The sequence below is a fragment of the Drosophila mojavensis genome, unplaced genomic scaffold (assembly GCF_018153725.1).
Source record: "Drosophila mojavensis isolate 15081-1352.22 unplaced genomic scaffold, ASM1815372v1 contig_136, whole genome shotgun sequence".
Lineage (NCBI taxonomy): Eukaryota > Metazoa > Arthropoda > Insecta > Diptera > Drosophilidae > Drosophila > Drosophila mojavensis.
Window position 1 is genome coordinate 31,026,184 of NW_025318667.1, and position 22,023 is coordinate 31,048,206.

Below are 22,023 nucleotides of genomic sequence, written 5' to 3' on the forward strand. Positions count from 1 at the left end.
ATGGGCATTTTTATTAGTTGGGTTCAGAGTAGTATCTAGTCGAGCACTCTCGACTAGAGTTTTCTTACTTGTTATACCCTGAACCAGTTGTGCCACTGTTAAAAGGCACAGTAGGTTTCCACGATTGAGTGATAGTAGGTTATGCAAAGCGAACAGCTGATTTGACAGCGTGACGTCATTATTTCAGAAAATGGTGGGCGCGCGTTTGAATTTGTATGAAAATCAAGCAACTTTTACACTGTTATTTGTCTTAAAACTAGTAGACTAAATAAAACGAGTTGGGCGGCTAATCACATGTTCTATATAGATTCACGAATCGGAAAATATAAAGGTTTTTGCTAATTTGTATACTCTAAATTGTTTTCTAAGCAGTTATTGATCATGCAATCCCTTGACCACTTTTACTCTTGCATATAATGGACTTAACCTTACTATCTAAGGCTTGAATTTGTAAAGCTAAAAAGTTACTATTAAGTATTATGCATTTCCCATCAATCCGCATAATCATACGTACTAATTTTATTCTTTATATTACAAATCCGATGGCCATAGATGATACGCAGCATTGTTAGCTTCTGTCTAAGTTTTAAGAGCTGATTCAGGAGGATTATGTGTTTGCTTAGGTTTCAATACTTATAATCATACAAGTTTACGACTTGGCAATTAATACACAAATATTAGTTCATTCTACCGGATGTTTCTGACATGACAGCAGGGGTGAGCAGCACCTTTATTGATGCAGCTTCAACGTGTACTATATTTAAATGTGTAGGTAAATTGGCATAAATAAACAATACTGATGGCGAAAACCCAGTTAACTATGTCCATCAACCATCCCTGCTGACTTATTGCCCATTTTTGCTGCATTCGAGAGGCCTCCCAGTTCATTCCATTATATACTTAATTTCTTTATTGTATGGTAATAAAATTAGTGATTGACCATTTTTAAGGTATTTACTATTGAAATTTTTTTATATATAGTTAATTTTGGTTGTTTTGGACGACTTAGTCGATCTCTGCTGAAATGCCTTCCAAGTTTCAGCCGGGATAACTTAGCAAAATCTGATAATGTGACATCACAAGAGAGCTGTTAGTTAACATTAAAAGTAACGGGACTGCTCTTTGCGCAACCTACTGTGTCTTTTAACAGTGATAGGTTTCGCAAAGAGCAGTACCGTTACTTTCAATGTTAACTAACAGCTCTCATGTGACGTCATTTTTTCAGATTGTGTTCTGTTATCCTAGCGAAGCTTGGCGGGCACTTCAGCAGAGATCGACCAAGTGGTCCAAAACAAATAAAATTTAGTATATATAAGCAAATTTCAAATTTTAGTATATATAAGCAAATTTCAATGGTAAATAGCGTCACTAATTTCATTCATTCATCACTAATTTTATTACCATACGATAAAGAATCTAAGAATATAATGGAATGTGAGTAATAAAACTTACGGAAACATATAATCTGCCTGAATCAGCTCTAAAAACCTAGACAGAATCTAACAATGCTGCGTATCATCTATGGGCACCAGATTCACAGTATAATGAATGAATATTATAATGCGGATTGATGAGTAATGCATAATACTTAGTAGTAACTATTTAGTTTTAAAAATTAAAGCCATTCTACGCGAAAGTAAAAGTGGTCAAGGGATTGGGTGCTGAATATCTGCCTAGAAAACGACTTAGAATATAGAAATATCAGCTGGCAGGGCTCAGTGTATTTCCTAGTAGAGCTGTCTCGACTAGAGCTTTCCTACATTTTTCAGCCTAACTTCAACACTATTCTGGAGACTTCAGATTTACTGTATATATATGTACATATGATAAATACAAAGACTTTGTAATTTACAGATTTTGGATACCACGCCCCCTTCACCACCAACTTATGATCACGTTTAGAGAGTTTCATGAAGATGGTCCACTATAGGAGAAATTTGAAAGGAAATCTGAACAATTTACGTGCAACAAAATATTTATTTAGCCGATCGGAACAATGGCATGCAATTAAAAAGTTTAACAAGAAATTCAATCAAAACCCACAAGGTCCGGAGACCGCCCCAGCCTTGGCACCTAGTAAACACTGAGCCAATTAAACGCTCATTAAGTACGCATTCAGCGCACGGAAAGGGCAGCTCCTGAATGAGCCAACGGGAAGAGGGCGGGATGGAGGGCGAGTGCAAAGATGAGGGGGAGGTCGAGTCGTTTTTCTGTCTCGAGTTCATTTTAAAGCTTTCGGCGTGCCCAGGTAAAAAGCTGCTAGGTAAATAACAGCACCAAATACAGCAAAACCGAAGGACAGGTAGTTTTCACAAAAAGTTGCAGGGACTGCAACGATTATAACTTTTATAAAAAAGTTAAAAATATTATGTGAGTTATTAAAAAAAAAAATATTTTTAAATTGGTAAAATCAATTTATATGATAACAAGTAAGAAGACTCTAGTCGAGACTGCTCTACTAGGAGATACCCTGAACCCTCCAATCTGATATTCTAATCATTCTGGACTTCTTTTATGCACACATACATACACATGCACTTATAAGCATGCGTTCTGCTGACTGCGCAGTTAGCAGCGGCTGCGCTTGGGCTGCGCTGCAATGCGGGCAATATTATGAGTATTTTATAGTTGAATGAGTATACTAATTCACTTTCGTGAATGAGTATAATTCACTTTCGTGAATGAGTATAAAAATTAGGCTTCTAGCTTTATTTTTAGACTTTATGCCGCCAAAATAGATAAATCGCCCATAGTGCAGTGTGCAAAATATAAGAATATCCTACAGAAAACCGGTAATACTTGAAGTACAACCAAAATCAGGCCGTCCTGAAAAATTGAGTGTCAAAGATTTGGCCACAATAAACACGGATCTAAAAACATCTGCGCCCAAAATACAGGAGGATATATTTCTAGCCTCAGGAGTTAGCGTACATCCCCAAACTGTGCGAAATGTGCTCCACAAGGAGGGGTACAATGCCCGAACTTCGCGTAAGAAACCTTTGATTTCCGACGCCAATAAAAAAAAAACGCCTAGCATTTGCTCAGAAGCGCCTAAACAAGCCAGACTCATTTTGGGATTCAGTGATATGGAGTGACAAATCCGAATTCAACATTCTTGGATCAGATAGGGTTCAAAAATTATGGAGAAAACGCAATACTACTCTACAGCTAAAAAAATTTAACTGCAACTGTGAAGCATGGAGGCGGAAACGCGATGGTCTGGAGGTGTATGGCCACATCTGATTGGGAAACTGGTATTTATAGATACCAAAATGGATAAACATTACTATTTGGAAGTATTGAAAGATAATCTCAAGGAGAGCGCGACTCAGCTCCAGTTAGGTGACGGCCATTATTATTTTCAACAAGATAATGACCCGAAACACACCTCTTATCTTGTCAGGGAGTGGCTTTTATATAACATGAAACAGTTACATACCCCGCCAATTCTCACATTTGGAATTTACTAGATATAAGGATCCGAAAATATAAAATATCCTCAAAAGATTCCCTAAAGTCAGTTTTGAGCTCCGAATGGGTCAAAATCACCGAAAATCACACCAAACACGAAGTATGCGTCGTCGACTGCTTGCAGTAATTGTTGCAAAAGGCGGTCCTAGTAAATATTAATACATATTTATAGATAGTTTTTTTTTAAGTGTACCTTAACTTTTTTGGCATATTTTTCTTGTTTTTTACATATTATTTAGTCTAATTCAACTGTTTTTTATTGAAATAAGTTAATGATAATGTTTTCATGTGGACAAATATATAATTGAAAAGCAGTGTTGCCAATTTTTGTTGAGCAAAAAAAGCTGTTTTTAGTGGGAAGATACTTAACAAAAACAAGTAAGAACGTTGCAGTCGGGCGATACCGATTGCAGAAGACTCATTCACAGCCCAAACGCTATCAACCAGAGTATATAGTGCAATTTTCAAGTCTAGTGCGCAAGAAAAAACACGGCATGATGCCATTAAAATTGGAAAATCATCGATAGCTTTTGCATTCAAATTACATACATATATAATTTATACAATTTTAATATATATTTATATCCATATATTGGATACCGGCTTCAAGCTAACAGCAGATCAGCGCGATTTTCCTATGCATGACTGAATGGCACATAATGCTTTTCATTTTCTTAGTCGAATAATTTTATAAGTTTAAATTTGTTTCTTCTTAAACACGCGCTCATTTGTATGTGTGTATGTATGTACACATAAATGCGTACTCTAGCATATTCTAAGAATCTCGCTGCGATTGATTTGTCTTTGCATTGTTTTTGAATTTCCAGTCGCAATTCGGGCACTGTAAATGCCGATTGCCACGCCCCTAGTGGCCGTAGACTCCTCATTTTTAGCCAGTTCTTAGAACGAGCAACCGGTAACCTAAATGCAAAATTTGAATTCTTACGCTCAAAAAACGTGAAAATTACAGGGTATTTTTCGATATGCCAGAAGAGGCTACCAGTAACTTAACTATCCAAATTTGAAGCTTCTAGCTCTTAAACTGTAGGAGATATAAACTTTTGCGGTTTGTCACGCCCCCTATGGGCGGACATATATCTACCATAGCTTGTTGGACTTGGGTGACCAACCCGCGTATATATAACAAATTTCAGATCTCTAGCATCAATAGTGCCTAAAATATAGCAGAATTCGAAAAATCATTATATCTTCAGGTCCGATTTGCCACGCCCCTAATAGGCGTAGATATATAATTTTTTCACATATCTTCATTGAATTAAAACATGCAAAATTTCAGCATTCTAGGTTTATAACTTTAGGAGATACAGTTTTATCCGATTTGCCACGCCCCTAATGGGCGGAGATATATCTTGGGTGGTCGGCGCGGACCTACATACCGAATTTCAGCTTTCTAGCTCTTCAACAAACATGATTTCTGGCATATCGGAAAATGCATTTTCCGATTTGCCACGCCCCTAGTGGGCGGATCGGGAAAATTTTAACACTTTATAACTTTATAAATCGGAGATATACACGAGTATGTTTTCCAAATTTCAAGTCTCTAGCTTCAATAGCGCCGAAATAGATTGCGTTCATACGGACAGACGGACGGACAGCAAGACGGACATTGCACAAAACCAATATACTCATTTCACTTTCGTGAATGAGTTTAAAAAGCCGAAATTTTGTGAAAAAAAAAAAATCGGAAAAAAGTTGCTGTTTATACCGTGAACCCATTGAAAATGGGAAATCAGGGTATAATGGTTTTGTGAAAAGTATGTAACAGGCAGAAGGAATCATCTCAGACCCCATAAAGTATATATATTCTTGATCAGGACGACGAGCTGAGTCGATATAGCCCTGTCCGTCCGTCCGTATGAGCAAAAGGATCTCAGAAGATATAAGAGCTAGAGAGCTGAAATTCGGCATGAATACTCGTGTATACCATAGGCAGTACAAGTTTGCTTTATTTTTTCGATAACTTGTCCGATAAATCTTTTATCGAGAATCATCGAAAAATCGACATTGTTTTTTCAGCTTAATTTGAACACTTTTAGACCTGGAGACTTCAAATTTGCGTTGTATATAAAGTTAATAGATACAAAGATTTTGTAATTTACAGATTTTGGATACCACGCCCCCTTCGTCTCCAATTTGCATTTCAAGTACTAGAGACTTGTGCTTTGGAATGTACACACATTTTAGCCATATGATTACGCTCCAAAAGTTTCATTAGGATCGTATGTCTACAAAAGAAATTATTCAACAAATAAATTCTCATAATATTGCCCACACTGCAGTGCAGCCCAAGCGCAGCCGCTGCTAGCTGCGCAGTTTGCAGAGCGCGTGCTTATACGTGCATGTGTATGTATGTGTGCATAAAAGAAGTCCAGAATGATTAGAATATCAGTTTGGAGGGTTTAGGGTATCTCCTAGTCGAGCAGTCTCGACTGGAGCCTTCTTACTTGTTTTTGTTTTGATTTGATTGATATTTAAATATATTTTTAACAACTTATAATCATGGCATTATTTATTCAACCACTGCAAGCCGTATCTGTGAAGTTTTATAATATATATGTCGTGTCAGTGCGATATTACACTGTTGAAATTGCAATTAGATATCTTGATATCGTGTTAATCGATTGATTTAGTATTGTGGTGCAATTAAAGGAGGCACTGCCACTAAGAGAGAGACAACAATAGCTGTTGCTGAACGTAGTCCCGGGTGTCGCTGGGTGAGAGCGAGACGGCTAGTCATGCCGTTCGCAGCAGGGTCGCTGTGCTTTCGATGAACAAGAATATGCGACCATGATTAGAACTTTCGAGAGTAGAGGAGAAGACACAGTTGGTCAATGACTATTGAACGAGAAAGAGCATTAAGAAGAGTTTAGCGACACACCGGGAATTCGTTATTACGCGCAGCTATGATGGAAAACCATAATGAGAAACGTAACGCCCCGACATCAGAAGTGGGATCGGCACCACCTCCTACGTTCTCGGAGGAGCAGTGGCGTACGATTTTGGGCCTACAAAACCGAATTTGTCAAGACTATCAATACGTGAAGTGAGCAGCAGAAACGTGCCGTCATTCTACGAAAATTTAACGCTGACGTGGCCGACGTTGATGCTGAAAATTGATGTGCGACTTTAGCTGAAATATGTGTGGTAGATGAATCGAAGATAAGTATACCGATCCGAGGTGAGAGCTTTCCAATTATCTTTGATTCTGGTGTATTATTCCTTGGCTAAAGATAGCTTTGCACAAAAGGCTATATGAAATAAGTGAGAGTACTCGGTCGAGGCTGCTCGACTGGGAGATGCCCTTGACTACTTGGGCTGTTGTTCTGGTTATTCTGCGCATTTTTGTGTACGCATACGGTGGCGCATGCACGCGTTTGCTGGCTGCGTGGTGGGCGGCGGCTGCGCTGCGGTGAGGCCGGTGTTGTGAGAGTTTGTATGTTGGATGGTTTATCTTGTGGTGGGACTGTCTCTGTGGGACTTTCGGAGCGTGATCGTGGTGCTCAGATGTGTGTGTTCCGAGGCGCGGATCTCTAGTGCATTTTTGGTGGTAGAATTTCTGATATTTGATAAAGTCGCTTAAAGATAATCGAATGTATAAGTATTGCCATGAAAATGTTCGAATGGTTCATGTAGATTTACTGTCCCGCAGAAGTCAAAATTATAAGAAAAGTAGAAGAAGTTCGTGTTGATTTATCAGAAATTACAGACAATTGGCTATTGGCGGAGCAACAACGCGATATGAATTTAATAGACATAGTCAAACAATCAGACGCTGGGAACTCAAAATGATGTTTTAAAAACATATGAAATTAGAGCCGGGTTGTTGTATCGCATTATTCAACGAAATGGCAAAACACGTTGTCTTTATGTAATTCCCAATGCCTTTAGATGATCCGTAATTAATCATGTGCATGAAGGAATAATGCACTTGAGTTAGCAGAAAACTCTAGACAAGGTTTTTGAGCAATACTGGTTTAAAAATATGACAAAATATGTAAGGAAGTTCGTAGAAAATTGTATAACGTGCAAACCTTGGCTAAAGCTTCGTCCGGAAAAATACAAATGGAAATGCATCCCATTCCTAAAGTTTAAATACCTTGGCATACTATACACATAGATAATAGCGGCAAGTTGAGTGGCAAAAATGATGTAAAAGAATATGTCGTTGTTCAGGTAGATAGATGCATTTACTAAGTTTGTCCATTTACATCACACATTAAACCTAGACACAAATAATTCCATTGAAGCCGTAAAGTCGACTGTAACATTTTTTGGAGCACCTTATCTTATTATTGCAGATCAGGGCAGAAGCTTTGCAAGTAGTGGCTTTAAAGATTTTTGCTCAAGTAATAAAATAGATTTGCATTTGATAGCAACAAGCGCTAGTAGAGCTAATGGACAAGTGGAGCGCGTGATGAATACTATGAAAAGTATGTTGACAGCAGTAGAAACAAGTTCACGATTATGGCAAGAAGCTTTAAAAGAAGTACAGTTAGCCATGAAATGCACAACCAATAGTGTAACTAACTTAAATCCATGAGAGTTATTAATTGGTAGGGCAGCAAGGACTCTGGGCATGCTACCTATCGGTGGAGAAACGAGAATTGATCGTAGTGAAGGGAGAGTTCTAGCTAAAGAAAATATGGTCAGGAATGCCGAGTATGACAAAAATAGAGTAGATAAAAATAAGGCAAAAATTAAGAAATACAAAATTGGTGATTACGTTTTGATAAAAAGTGAAGAGCGGCATCAGACAAAACTGGATCCCAAATTTAAGGGACCATTTGTAGTTACTGAATTGCTAGAAGGTGACCGTTACATGTTGAAGTCATTAACAAACAAGAGAAAATATAAGTATTCGCATGAGTTTTTACGAGCATTACCAGATAAGCAAATCGAAACAGAAATATTTGACGACATTGACCACGGTGAAAAAGACGCTGGTTAAGAGGTTACCTCTGCCACCTAGACGGTGTGGAGGACATCATACACAGGGGCTAGGTTCAGTTGTCAATGGTCACGCTGGTGAAGGCTGACATTGTTCATGGCGGACAGTTAATCTAGTGAAAGATCTTGGTATATGTGGTATATATCGTTGCAGAGTGGCGGCAGGAGCCTGTTTAACTGTGGTATGATAAAATGGAAAGCCAAATGAGCGGGTTTGTGCAGAAGAATACGAGCTACTGAATTTGAGCGATATTCTGCCAAACTGACGTTCGATGGAGAGCCAAATGGGCGAGTGGTTGCGGAAAAGTACGTTGTACTTTGAGAATGTAGATGAGATATCCCGTAACACTGCTATTTGATGGTGTAACATGGGCGTGAAATAAAAGTGAAATCCAAATGGTTGAGTTTATTTACATTAACCAACATTGGAAGACGTTAGGAAACGTGTAATGAGATAAAGTAATGATTATGTGGGCAAATGTAAATGATGAGAGCAAATGTAAATGTTTAAGTGGTGCGAATATGTTATATTGGATGATGAAAGTATGTAATCAAGTTAACTTATTTCGATTAAAAATGAGATGAGTTTTTAACTGTATACACGAGGACGTGTAATCGTCAGGAAGGCCGAGTTAGAGATTTATGTTATTAACATGAGAATTTGACATAACAGGAGTGTGCTATGATAACAACATGAAAGTGAAATGTTGATGATGTAGCAATGTATTGGTGCACTGTTGCGTCAGTCAGTCTGACACAATGTTGCGATGCTTCTTTGCGATGTTGTAAAACTTCATAGTGACGAGACTGTGTCACTACATAGACAATGCAAGATGCAAAGCAAATGACAAAAGAGGAATAACGGTTAGACAATGAGTTATCCGTCTATGAGAGACGATGAGTTATCCGTCAAGTGTGACGATGAGTTATCCGTCAGGTGTGACGATGAGCTATCCGTCTAAGAGAGACGATGAGTTATGCGTCTAAGAGAGACCATGTGGTATCCGTCAGGTGTGACGATGAGTTATGCGTCTAAGAGAGACCATGTGGTAGCCGTCAGGTGCGACGAGGAGTATCCGTCTAAGAGAGACGATGAGTTATCCGTCAGGTGCGACGAGGAGTATCCGTCTAAGAGAGACGATGAGTTATCCGTCAGGTGCGACGAGGAGTATCTGTCTAAGAGAGACGATGTGGTAGCCGTCAGGTGCGACGAGGAGAATCCGTCTAAGAGAGACGATGAGTTATCCGTCAGGTGCGACGAGGAGTATCTGTCTAAGAGAGACGATGTGATAGCCGTCAGGTGCGACGAGGAGTATCCGTCTAAGAGAGACGATGAGTTATCCGTCAGGTGCGACGAGGAGTATCTGTCTAAGAGAGACGATGTGGTATCCGTCAGGTGTGACGATGAGTTAACCGTGTAAGAGAGACGATGTGCTATCCGTCAGGTGTGACGATGTGTTATCCGCCTAAGAGAGGCGATGTACTATCCGTCAGTTAAGACGATGAGTTTGAAATAACAGCGAAAATGATATAATGGTGAAGACCAATGGTTGGTATGAATAAGGAATGATAGAAAGAATTGTGGTATCCGTCTTGGCAGGACGAAGTTTGCAGAATCGAGAATAACAGAAGAGTAATGTTAATGATAATATTGATAGATACCGAAATCTAAGAAAATGCGAATGTAAAATCGAACTGTAATAACTATCAATAGTAAAGAATAAAAATAAAAATAAATAAATAAAAATTAAATTAAATTAAAATAATAAAAATATCTTTAACTAAAATAAAAAAAAATAAATAATAATAATAATAATAACTAAATAAAATAAATAATAAATACAATAAAGAAATAAATAAACAAAACAAAATAAATGAATAAATAAAATAAAAGTAGCTATGAATAAATAAAATAGAATAAATAATAAAGCATAGAAAGTAATTTAGAATGATGCCCTATATAACACACGGACGTGTAAGGGTCAGTATGGCCGTGTCGGAATGATATTATGAGAAATGAATTACACAGGGACGTGTAACTGTCAGTATGGCCGTGTCGTGTCAGTGCGATATTACACTGTTGAAATTGCAATTAGATATCTTGATATCGTGTTAATCGATTGATTTAGTATTGTGGTGCAATTAAAGGAGGCACTGCCACTAAGAGAGAGACAACAATAGCTGTTGCTGAACGTAGTCCCGGGTGTCGCTGGGTGAGAGCGAGACGGCTAGTCATGCCGTTCGCAGCAGGGTCGCTGTGCTTTCGATGAACAAGAATATGCGACCATGATTAGAACTTTCGAGAGTAGAGGAGAAGACACAGTTGGTCAATGACTATTGAACGAGAAAGAGCATTAAGAAGAGTTTAGCGACACACCGGGAATTCGTTATTACGCGCAGCTATGATGGAAAACCATAATGAGAAACGTAACGCCCCGACATATATGTTAAGCATCACAGTATTGATCTGACGAAAAGTTTTACCCACTTGCGCATTGGCAAAGAAAACAATGCAAAAGTGGCCAAGTTCCTAAATTTCTTATTTCCTATCGAATCCTGAGAAACACGCCTCTCAACCCAAAACTTTGTAGCGTCTTGAGTAGTTTTCTACTGAATTGGGTGAATGTTCTTATATTGGTGTTCTATACTTTCAATGTTCTCCAAAAATATATATGCATAAAAATGAATCAATATTTTTCACTATTTGAAAATTTATCGGCAACCTTTAACACCTAAATTCTTGTACTTGCTTTATAAGCTTTACATAGAATAAAAAAGTTAAATATTGTTGTTCACAATAAGTTGTTCTGAATTAAATATAAATCATATCGTAGTTTAGTTAGTTCCATATTATTAACGCTTGGTTCGTTCATTATAAATTGAATTACTGAACTATTTGGTTTTAATTCAACTACAATGAAGAAAACTTTATTCTTCTTAAGAATTATCCCTACATAATACAAAAATTTGCTCAGTAATAAAAAAAAGCGGAAATAAAGCAAATTATTCTTTAAAAAATCCAGAATTCCCGCTGGCCGCTGTTTTGGAATTTTTCCCGCAATCGGCTTTTCAAAAAAGCCAGATTTGACGGAAAAAAAAAGCTGATTTGGCAACACTGTTGAAAAGATCGCATCAACAATTTTGTTTATTTAGTTTCATCACTCTGGTTAGTGGTTTCATTTAACCACTTTTTAATACAGTTAAGTTGAAAAATCGTTGTGTACCTAAACTTTTTTTGCCGACGTATAAATAAGGACGCGCTCTGCTAACTGCGTAGATAGCAACGACTGCGCTAAGGCTGCAGTGTGAGCAATATTTTGAGAACTTATTTGTTTCATAATGTTCAAATGTGTGTATATTCCCAAACTCAAATCTACGTTTTCTAAAAATTGATGGTGAAGGGGGAGTAGTATCAAAAATTTGTAACTTACAAAATCTGTGTATGTACATGTCAGAGATGGCTCAGAGTTATTTTCTCCATGATAAATTTTTATTACAGCAAGCGATATTTATTCTTTTGCTTTGAACGCAGCGAGTCGCGATTGTCTCGTTGTTACTTCACTTCATGTCCTCAGACTAAAGCCACGTACGCACAGCCTCAACGCTCGTGCCCATGTTCACTCTTTCACATCACAACAACAATCGCGCCACACTCAGCTGGGCATAGAATTTACCGCTACCCGTTATTCCTCTTTGGTCATTTGCTTTACATATTGGATTGTCTTTGTAGCGACACAGTCTCGCAACATTGTGTCAGACTGACTGACGCAACAGTGCACCAATACATTGCTAAATCATCAACATTTCACTTTCATGTAGTTATCATAACATACTCCTGTTATGTTAAGTTCTCATGTTAATTACATAAATCTCTGACACGGCCTTCCTGACGATTACACGTCCTCATGTATACAGTTAAAAACTCATCTCATTTTTAATCAAAATAAGTTAACTCGTTTACATAGTTTCATCATCCAATATTACATATGTATTCGCATCGTTTAAACATTTACATTTGCTCTCATCAGTATTATCAAAATAAATCATTCTGTTCATTACCCACATAATCATTATTTATCTCATTACACATTTTCTAATGTCTTCAAATGTTGGTTAATGCAAATAAACTCAACCATTTGGATTTCACTTTTATCTCACGCCCATGTTACATCATCAAATGACAGTGTTATGGGATATCTCATTTACATTCTCAAAGTACATTGTACTCTTCCGCAACAACTCGCCCATTTGGTATTCCAGTAGCTGGTACTCTTCTGCGAAAACCCGACCATTTGGCTTTCCATTTTATCATACCACAGTTAAGCAGGCTCTTGCCGCCACTCTGCGCCGATATGTACCACATTTACCATGATCCCTCACTATCGTGACCTTGACACTTGAACCTAGCCCCTGTGTATGATGTCATCCACACCTTCTAGGGAAGTTACCTCTTGACCAGCGTCTTTTTCACCGTAGTCAATGTCGTAAAATATTTCTGTTTCGATTTGCTTATCTGATAATGCTCGTAAAAACTCATGCGAATATTTATATCATCAATGATTCTATGTAACGGTCACCTTCTAGCACCTTTCTTATTTCTGCCTTTTTTTATCAGCTCTATTTTTATTTTTATCACACTCGGCATTCCTGAGCATATTTTTCTTAGCTTTAATTATTGATTTGCAATTATACGATTGGGTGCTCCAAAGAGGGCTACAGTAGACTTATCGGCTTTAATGCAACGTCTGATGAAAATGGAGAAACTTAGTAAATGCATCTACCTGAACAATAACATATTCTGTAACATCATTTTTGCCACTCAACTTGCCCCTAATGTATAGTAAATGTATAGTAAATTTAAATTTTAGGGATGGGATGTGTAATAACCCGGTACTTTCAATAAAACACTTTATTTCCAAAGTAATAATATAAATATTTTTCCGCTTCAATGCGGCTGCTTTGCTTGTCACAAAAGTACTAAAAACTAAGTCTAAATAGAGAGAGAGAGAGGTAATAAGAGATCATAAAGAGATAGAGTTAACGGGCTCTGCTTTGTAGGCGTCGATTGCTGCTTAGCATCTGTAATGGTCGCGAATCTGTGAGATTGCAAATTGCAGTGCTTATCATTCGCGACAACATTGTCACTTGCGCTGCAATGCAAGTGAGCTTGGGACAAACGGAACTTTAGCGATCGAGCTGCAATGCAAGTGAGCTTGGGACAAGCGGAGCTTTAGCGATCGAGCTTTTGCTAAGCTTGCGCATCGCTAAAGCTTGTCGGAGACAGTGGGAGAAATCCGTTCAGTTGCATCCCGCGCCCGAAGCTTCGCTGAGAGCGGAACGACTGAGCAGAAGAACACTGGAATGTGGGCGTATAAAACGCGGCCAGCTCTGTCTTTGCCGGCCCACATTCCATAGAAAACACCCACGGCGTGGAGTTCGAGCAACTATATATATATATATTTAAAAAAAAAAAGCAATTTTCTACATCAAAAATCTTTTTTTGTGGCATACAAAAAAAAAAAAAAAAACAATTACATTGTCGAATCTGGCCCATTGTCAGTCAATGACATTTGTGAGCGCAGCCGCACTCGTTTAATTGCCGTGGGCAAAAAGAAATGCGCGACCAGGCAATCGCAGGTAAATATTGGCAAATTAGCAAAATTAAACAAACTTTGTTTCCAGAGACTATGTTCGGTTTTTGTATTTTGCAGCCCATATTATAACCTAACCTCTAGGCCAGCAAAGCCACATGTACATACATATGTATGTGCAGAGGTTAGGGCTATATAAAAAGAAATAGCCCCCGAAAAAAATCTGAGCAGAAGAGCAAGACGGTGCTGCTTTAATAGAAAAAAAGAAAAAAACCCAAAAATAAAGATACATATATACATTATATATATGTATATATATATATATACAGAGGTGGTCAAAAGTATTTACACACCGAACATTTTTCTGCATGCTCTTGTAGTGAATTAGCGGTGTGTAGGCCGACGAGTGCTGTATATGCTGCTACTAAAACACTGCTTTGGCTCTATGCATTCCCTGTCCCTGGTCGGGCGCCAACATTCATATAATGCATAGAGCTAGCCATAGATTTAGAGATAACGGGCGGGATCTCCTGGTCCCTTAGCTCATTCATGAGTGTAGGGGGGTTCTTTGTTACCTCTCAAATCTCCGAACACAAATTTTAATTGTTAAGATCCCTAAAGATGGTCCACATGACCGAAGTGAAGGGGAAGGGGGGGAAGACGAACACAGAGTTTGTACATATACCAGACAAAAAAAAATATGAAGAGGCGAGGCCTTAGGTGACGATTGGCACCCGCTTCTCCACCCAACCCTGCCATGGTTTTTTTTTTAAATTGGTAAAAACCCCCAATGAGAAAAATCGGACGACTTCCTACCCCATTATATAACCAAATTTACTAGACTTTTAAAATTGCATGATTCCTTCTCAATAACTGATGTAACTTGTTGAATTCATTTTTTTTATTGTTGAGTACGCAGACTCAAAAAAAAAAACAAAGTTCTTACAACTAATTTTCAAGACCTATATATAAACTTTCTCATTGCTACTGTTATTTTTTTTTCATTCAAATAATAATTTTTACTTCACTTACAATTATACGTTTACTATTTTTCTGCTGTTTTTATTTATCTAAATCATTATTTCTCTTTTCTTCTTTCTGCGTGCGGCCTTTCTGCGTGGTGGTGTCAGCTGTTAAGTGTAGAAATGGGGTATATTAGCGGGAGGGGAGGAACAACACAATCTTTAATTTGTTTTTTCTGGCGTTATTTTTGTTAGTTATTTTTTTGAACATTTGTTTTCTCTCTTCGATTTTTCTTTATAGGGTATTAACTGTGTGTGGATTCATTTTTATCGTTTGATGTGCTGTACTTTGCTTTATGTTTCTTATTTATTCATTTTTTTTATTTATTCATATATATCTATTTATTGATATATATTTATTTATTGGTTTCGTTTTTGTGTGTTCATTATATATATATAGTAATTATAGATTTTATGATTGAGCTTTTAAACCACTAATTTTTCTGTTTTCTTTAACTTTTCTCTCGACAAAAAAAAAAATAACTTTTCACTTGCCGTCGGCAATTTAAATGTCTTGCACAAATTCTTTTTTTTTTATTTTAAGTTCTTTTCTTTATATTTCGCAGTTTTTTTTCTATATGCAAATACTAATCTATTTTAAAATTTCTATTTCATTAGTTATATTTTTTCACGTTTTCAGAAATTCATATGGTTGTTTTTTTCACGCAGTAAAGTTTCTTTTATTTTGTTGGTTTTTTTTTCCGTTTTTTTCTTTTGATGCTGCCCTTCCTCTCCCCGGTCGCTTAGGCGTTATGCTGCTCTGCCGGCTTTTCGTACCCTAACCTCCGCTCTTCAAGGTGACCCTTGCTGGCGTGAAGTTAGGGTATCTAATATGAGAAAAATGGACAAAAGTCCACTGAAAATGGAAAATCTTTCTTAATTACTTGAATTTTTTTTTTCTCTGAACAGTCTTTTTCACATACCTGATATATATATATATATCATAATAATATATATATATAAATGTATATATATCTAACATATATTTTGAGACCGGCAGCTGCGCGCTGCAAATTCAATTCAATTCAATGCAAAAAGCAAACGCGATCGCTTGCACTTTCTTAATTTTTGGGCTCGTGGGTTTTATTTTCTCAAAAAAAAATTTTTTTAATTTGGTTTAATTATATAGGTTTATACTTTTAAATTTTCAGCACAACCAAATTTTGACTTGATGATCTCGTGATGCCGGAAAAAGAACGATTTGACCCATGTGGCTCTTTTTATAGGCCCACATTCCAGTTGCTCTCTCTCTCTTCTTGGAATGTAAGAAGCGAAGATGGGTGCAATTTACCAGTTGTGTCCCAAGCTTTGAAGGTTCTTGCAAAGGCTTGCTCTCGCAATGTAAGCTTTTGCAAGATCAGCTGGTATTGCAGTGCAGGCGACAAAGTTGTCGCGAATGATATGCACTGCAATTGTGAATTATCATTAAATATATTCTTTGACCATTACATACACGATAATCTAATACGATAGTTAGAAGATTAGCGGGAATCAGATACGAATATCTTTCGCATGATAAGTTCCAACTTCTATGCCTTGTAAATTTTCCAAAATATAGAAGCTATTGCCAAGCCTCTTTTTAATTCGGCATTTAACAGATTGCGGTGCTAACTTCGCATTAAAATTTTGTGAAAATTTACTGAGAGTAAAGTTTCTTCTGAAAACCTCCTGACCCTCCTTAAAGGACACTGGTTTGGATCTTAGATTGTACTGTGCATCATTGCCCTCATACGCAGTACGAATGTTCTTTTGCAGATCCTTTCGCAACAAAGCGAGTTGATCAGTTCTTTAAACAGACAGATGTGGCTCCTCTAAAAGGGACAAATTTTTAAGGAGACGCTAATCAGCTCCATGAGTGATCATTTCTAATCCGAAGAGAGCTTTGTAAGGCGAACAACCTAATGATTGATGAAGTGACGACCTTAATGCGCAAGAAATAGCTGTTATGTTTTTATCCCATTCTGTCTGATTTTCTTTTAGATATGCCCTAACTGCAGATAGAATTGAGCGGTTGACACGTTCAGCCACATTACTCTGAGGTGAGTATAAAGCGGTATACACATGTCTCACTCCCAATTCTGTCAGAAATGCATTAAAGTCATTAGCACGAAATTGTTTACCATTATCACTCACTAAGACTTCTGGAACTCCATAACAGTGAAATATATTATTCAGCAAAAATTCCTGAATGACAGATGAAGTAAACTTCTTTAAAGGACACAGCCAATGAAATTTGCTAAAATGGTCTAGAACAATCAACAAGCCTATATAACCACTTTTAGTTCTGGGATATGGTCCTAGAATATCAATATAAAGTCTTTGAAATGGTCTGCATGTGGGAGACTGTAAACCCATTGGTGGTCTTAGAATTTGATTAGGAGATTTAGTTTCTTTGCAGGTGTCGCAACTACGCATGTAAGCACGTACATCATTAGCTAATCCTGGCCAAAACAAATTTCTCCGTAGTTTTTCTATTGTTTTCTGCATCCCACAGTGTGATGAAATCGCACTGTCATGAGCTTGTTTAAGCACATCTGTTCTAAGTCGTTCGGGAACCCATAACTTCCACAAACTATCATTCTGGTCTTCCACGCATTTAGAATGTTCTGTTCGAATGTAAATAAACTGGCTAGAGATCTTAACGTCTGGGAATTTGGATTTCTCAAGAGTAAATTTCTGCTTGAGCTCTTGATACTCAGGGTCAAAGAAAGCATCTGAGTCCAAGTCGACAATCGGACCAATTTCTAACGCTGCAACTTCTTCTTCACACATCCTTGAAAGGACATCCGGAACTCTGTGATCTTTGCCTTTTCTATGAGAAATAGTAAATTTATATGGCTGCAAGCGGAAGATCCATCGGGCAAGTCTACCGGATGCGTTTTGTTGACGCATCAGCCACATCAAACTTGAGTGGTCTGTAACTACCTCAAACTCCTGCATTTCTAAATAGCACCTAAATTTCTGTATAGCCAAAACTAGGCTAGACATTCTCGTTCCGTTACACTATAGTTTCTCTGTGCTCGGCTCAGTTACTTTGACATAAACGCAATCGGCATTTTGTCATTTTCGGAGGACAACTGAACTAGCACGGCTCCAATTCCATAATTACTGGCATTGCAGTGCAGATAAAACTTTTTCTCAAAATCGGGATTCTGTAAAACTGGCGCTGTAGTAAGAATCAGTTTTAATCGGTTCATAGCCTCTTGTGCTTCTACGGACCATAAGAACTTCTTTTTCTTTGATAATGTGTCAGTTATAGGGCATGTGAGTTCGGCGTAATTCTTTATGAATCTTCGATACCACCCACAAATACCTAGGAATCCTCGAACCTGTTTAAGGTTCTTTGGTGGTGGCCAATTTTTTATACAATCAATCTTCGAAGGATCCGTACAGATACCACCACTGCCTATGTCCTAAATAATTTACGCTTTTAACGCAAAACTGACTTTTCTCAATATTCAGGGATAAGTTTGCTTTGCGAAATTGTTCTGCAAGGCGTACTAGCACGGCTAAATGAGCTGAAAAACTATCTGAAACTACGTATACATCATCTAGATAACCAAATACACAATAGCGTAGATCTGGAGGTATTAATTCATCCATAAGACGACACATGGTTGCTGGGGCGTTACATAAGCCAAACGGCATTACCTTGAATCGGTAGAAAGGTCTGCCAGGTATGGTAAACGCCGTTAATGGCCTTGCCTCTTTGGTCAATTCTATTTGCTAGAAAGCATCTTTTAGGTCGAGCTTGGTGATATAATTTGCTTTTGGCATACGCGAAGATATACCTTCTATCGCTGGTAAAGGTTGCTTCATTTAGTTTACGCGCATCTAAGCATAGCCGAATTTTATTCGGTTTCACCACCAATCGCATGGGAGAACTCCGGGCGCTAATCGATGGTTCTATAACGTCAAGGGCTAACATTCGGTCGATTTCCTTATACGAGAGCGTTTCCACTGCCGGACTGACTGGATAAAAACGCTGTTTAACTGGCCGTGCATCACCAATATCAATATGATGTTGAATCAAATGCGTACGGCCTAGTTTTTCTTGACAATTAGGGAAAAGAGATTTTACGACTTCTAACTGTCGCAATTCTAAATCAGTTAAGGGAAATGAATTATCTACCAAATCTGTGCTAACTGTGGAATTTTTATCAAACTCATCCGAAGTTGAATGCATAGCGCTAATTACGTGAGGAGCTAGAGCAAATTCCTTCCAAAAATCGATACCCAAAATTAATCTTTGCTTGATTGATGGAATAATATATAATCGGAGAGTCTTCGTAGTTCCTTTGTAATTAATTGGGGCATTCAGTACACCAACCACGCTATGAGCTTTCCCATCTGCAGTCTGCACTTGGGATGTAAGTGATTTAAACTCAGAATAGTTTGAGAAGTTTTCTAAAGCTAGCGAGGCTCCAATACAGCTAACAATTGCGCCTGTGTCTAATAGACCCAGTTCGGTAAACTGAAAAAAACTAACTTCAGCATAGCAACGCGAATCATTTTTATCGTTAATTATTGCTGAAAGTAATAACTTCCTATACTTTCTTAACCTTTTATAATAATCTTTGCTACTCCACTCCTAGTTTTTAAAGGACTTATTTCACTAAATATCCTATGCCTTACTTCCAAATAGTTTTTGAGTCGTTCATGGTAAGGCAGCATGTGTAGGGGTCTGATATTTTCATTTTGGACAAACTTTAAATTGGATTCGGGCGAAGGAGCTTCAGGGATAATAGCGTTGATCGCCTCTTCTGATCTCAATGTGTCTTTGCAAGGGGCATCCTGTTGTTGTTGGACGCACCCTTCTGCCGGTTTTCCGACGAGTGTTGGATACAAGTCTTACATTGTGGCTTATACACATTAAGTGCACCACACCCGTAACAAAATACACGACGCTCCGCTAAACAATTTTCCCACACATGTCCTGGTGTATCGCAGTTCCAACAACGTATGTTTGACTGATGAACAGCAGCGATTTCAGGTTCCATGTCCTCAATCTGACCGTTCTCGGCATCGAGCTCAGCAACTGTATAAATTGGTCGCCTCTGAAAGGGCTGCTTGTTACGAGAACTATTTTCCCTTTGGCTACTAGTTTCTGCAACTAAATTCTCATGCATCTGGACCAATTTTCGAAGCTGAGCTACTGGATGCACCGGCTGATATAACAGCTGGTGACGCGCTTCGGGAAGAAGATTGTTTTTAAGAATCTCAATCAGTTCTTCTTCGTCGATTCTAACTGAAGATTTGTCGATAAGCGACACAATCCCTTCATAAAAATTTGTGAAAGATTCACTCACTTTTTGTTTTCGAGAGCGTATTAACTCTTTACTGGCGAATTCGGATCGATAGTCCGTGTACTGCTGACGTAACGAAAAACAAAAGTCTGACCAAATGATACGATCCACCTTCTTATGGTATCTCCAGTACCAGTTTCTTGCTCTTCCGGCGAAAAGTATGTGCATATGCTTGCACAAAGCCTCCAGATACCATCTAACGTATCCTCAGCTAATACTTTTACCCGGTACATAAATCATCTACACCTAAGCCTTCCTCGGTACCATCAAACTGAATGTTCCATTTTTGTATTATTTGTGCGACTTTACTCGGATGAACTGATGTCTGACTTGACGGTGACATTTGAACAGACGGACGCGGTAAAGCATTAGGTGGAGACCGATTGCTTACATTCAAGGACGACATTAATCGAGTTACGGTTTGCTCGATCATATTTTGTATAGTAGAATAATCAACTGGGGCGTGATCCTCGCGACGATTGGTACCTGCACGATAAGGACGACCTCGTCTTCGCGTGTTTATTCCCCGTGAAGGAGGATGTTCATTTTGGTTGGTGCCAATACTGTTGTCTAATTCCACTCTTCTCTCTTCACTCACCTCTAACGCACGCTGATCTGCTGTGACTCTTTGAGTATCTACGTCTTTTAATGCTTTGGCCAAGTTTCGAGTCACTGCCCGAGTACTTGGACCTGGGACTGACGGATCTGCTTGCTTCGATTGAGGCGAACAATTTCCTATCACTACCTTCAAATCTTGTATATTTATCACAGCTGCACAATTAGGACAAGTGTTGCGATCATTCAACCACTCTTTCAAGCATCGCTTATAATAAATATGCTTACAATTAGTGATAGAGCATGATTGAGTATTTGTCAAAACCTGACCACATATGTCGCAATTCTTCCCAGCATCATCCGAAGATGCGGAATTACGTTGCGGACTACGAGCAAGAGGCATAGTGGCTTCAACTATTACCTCACAACGGTTCTACAAACAAAAATCCTAAATTTTTTTTTTATACCCTGAACCCATTTTCAATGGGAAATCAGGGTATAATGGTTTTGTTGAAATGTATGTAACAGGGAGAAGGAGGCGTGGCAGACCCCACAAAGTATATATATTCTTGATCAGGGTGACGAGCTGAGTTGATTTGGCCCTGTCCGTCTGTCTGTCCGTCTGTCCGTCTGTCCGTATGTATGAACGCGTCGATTTCAGAAGATATAAGAGCTAGAGACTTCAAATTTTTTTTAAAATGTCCGTAATTACAGCGTGCATATCAAGTTTATCATTAAAAATCGATAACTCATCCCGATCTTTTTTATCGATAAAAAACCTTATCGAAACCCAGTTATAAAATTATATCTTCTACACCTTTATTGCTAGAGTCTCCAAATTTTTAATGTATGCTTATATGCAATTTATACAATTTCGGTTTTTGTTAAAATTTACCCCCCACCTCTAAATTCACCCCCTCACCCTCACTTTTGTAAAAAGCGTATTTCAAATACTAGAGACTTGTGCTTTGGCAATTACATGCATATTCATGTTATAATCATAATCTAAAAGTTTCATGAAGATCGTACGTCCATAAAAAAAGTTATTAAACAATTAAGTTCTCATAGTAAGCGCACACTGCAGCCCATGCGTGTTTATGCGTGGTTGCT

General features: G+C 38.1%; 2 protein-coding genes and 1 long non-coding RNA gene across 4 annotated transcripts in view; 1 reads left to right on the forward strand and 2 right to left on the reverse strand.

Annotated features, from left to right (window-relative positions):
• Nucleotides 1-22,023, reverse strand: part of LOC6586276 (mitochondrial import inner membrane translocase subunit Tim13) — an 83,465-nt gene that overhangs the window by 50,398 nt on the left and 11,044 nt on the right. The gene's annotated exons all lie outside the window — the stretch shown is intronic.
• LOC116804792 (translation factor GUF1 homolog, mitochondrial-like) lies at nucleotides 6,068-10,175 on the forward strand. Its single transcript, XM_044009200.1, has 2 exons — nucleotides 6,068-7,106; nucleotides 7,163-10,175. Exon 2 carries the CDS (start codon nucleotides 9,417-9,419, stop codon nucleotides 9,858-9,860), a length of 444 nt encoding a protein of 147 aa, XP_043865135.1. The 5' UTR covers nucleotides 6,068-7,106; nucleotides 7,163-9,416; the 3' UTR covers nucleotides 9,861-10,175.
• On the reverse strand, nucleotides 15,016-16,537 carry LOC116804656. Of its 2 annotated transcripts, none has more exons than XR_004364658.2 (2): nucleotides 15,976-16,537; nucleotides 15,016-15,908 (listed from the first exon to the last, which is right to left on the reverse strand). It is a non-coding gene; the product is annotated as an uncharacterized LOC116804656 (long non-coding RNA). The 2 variants fall into 2 exon arrangements; XR_006357346.1 differs by having other exon boundaries at nucleotides 15,016-15,923.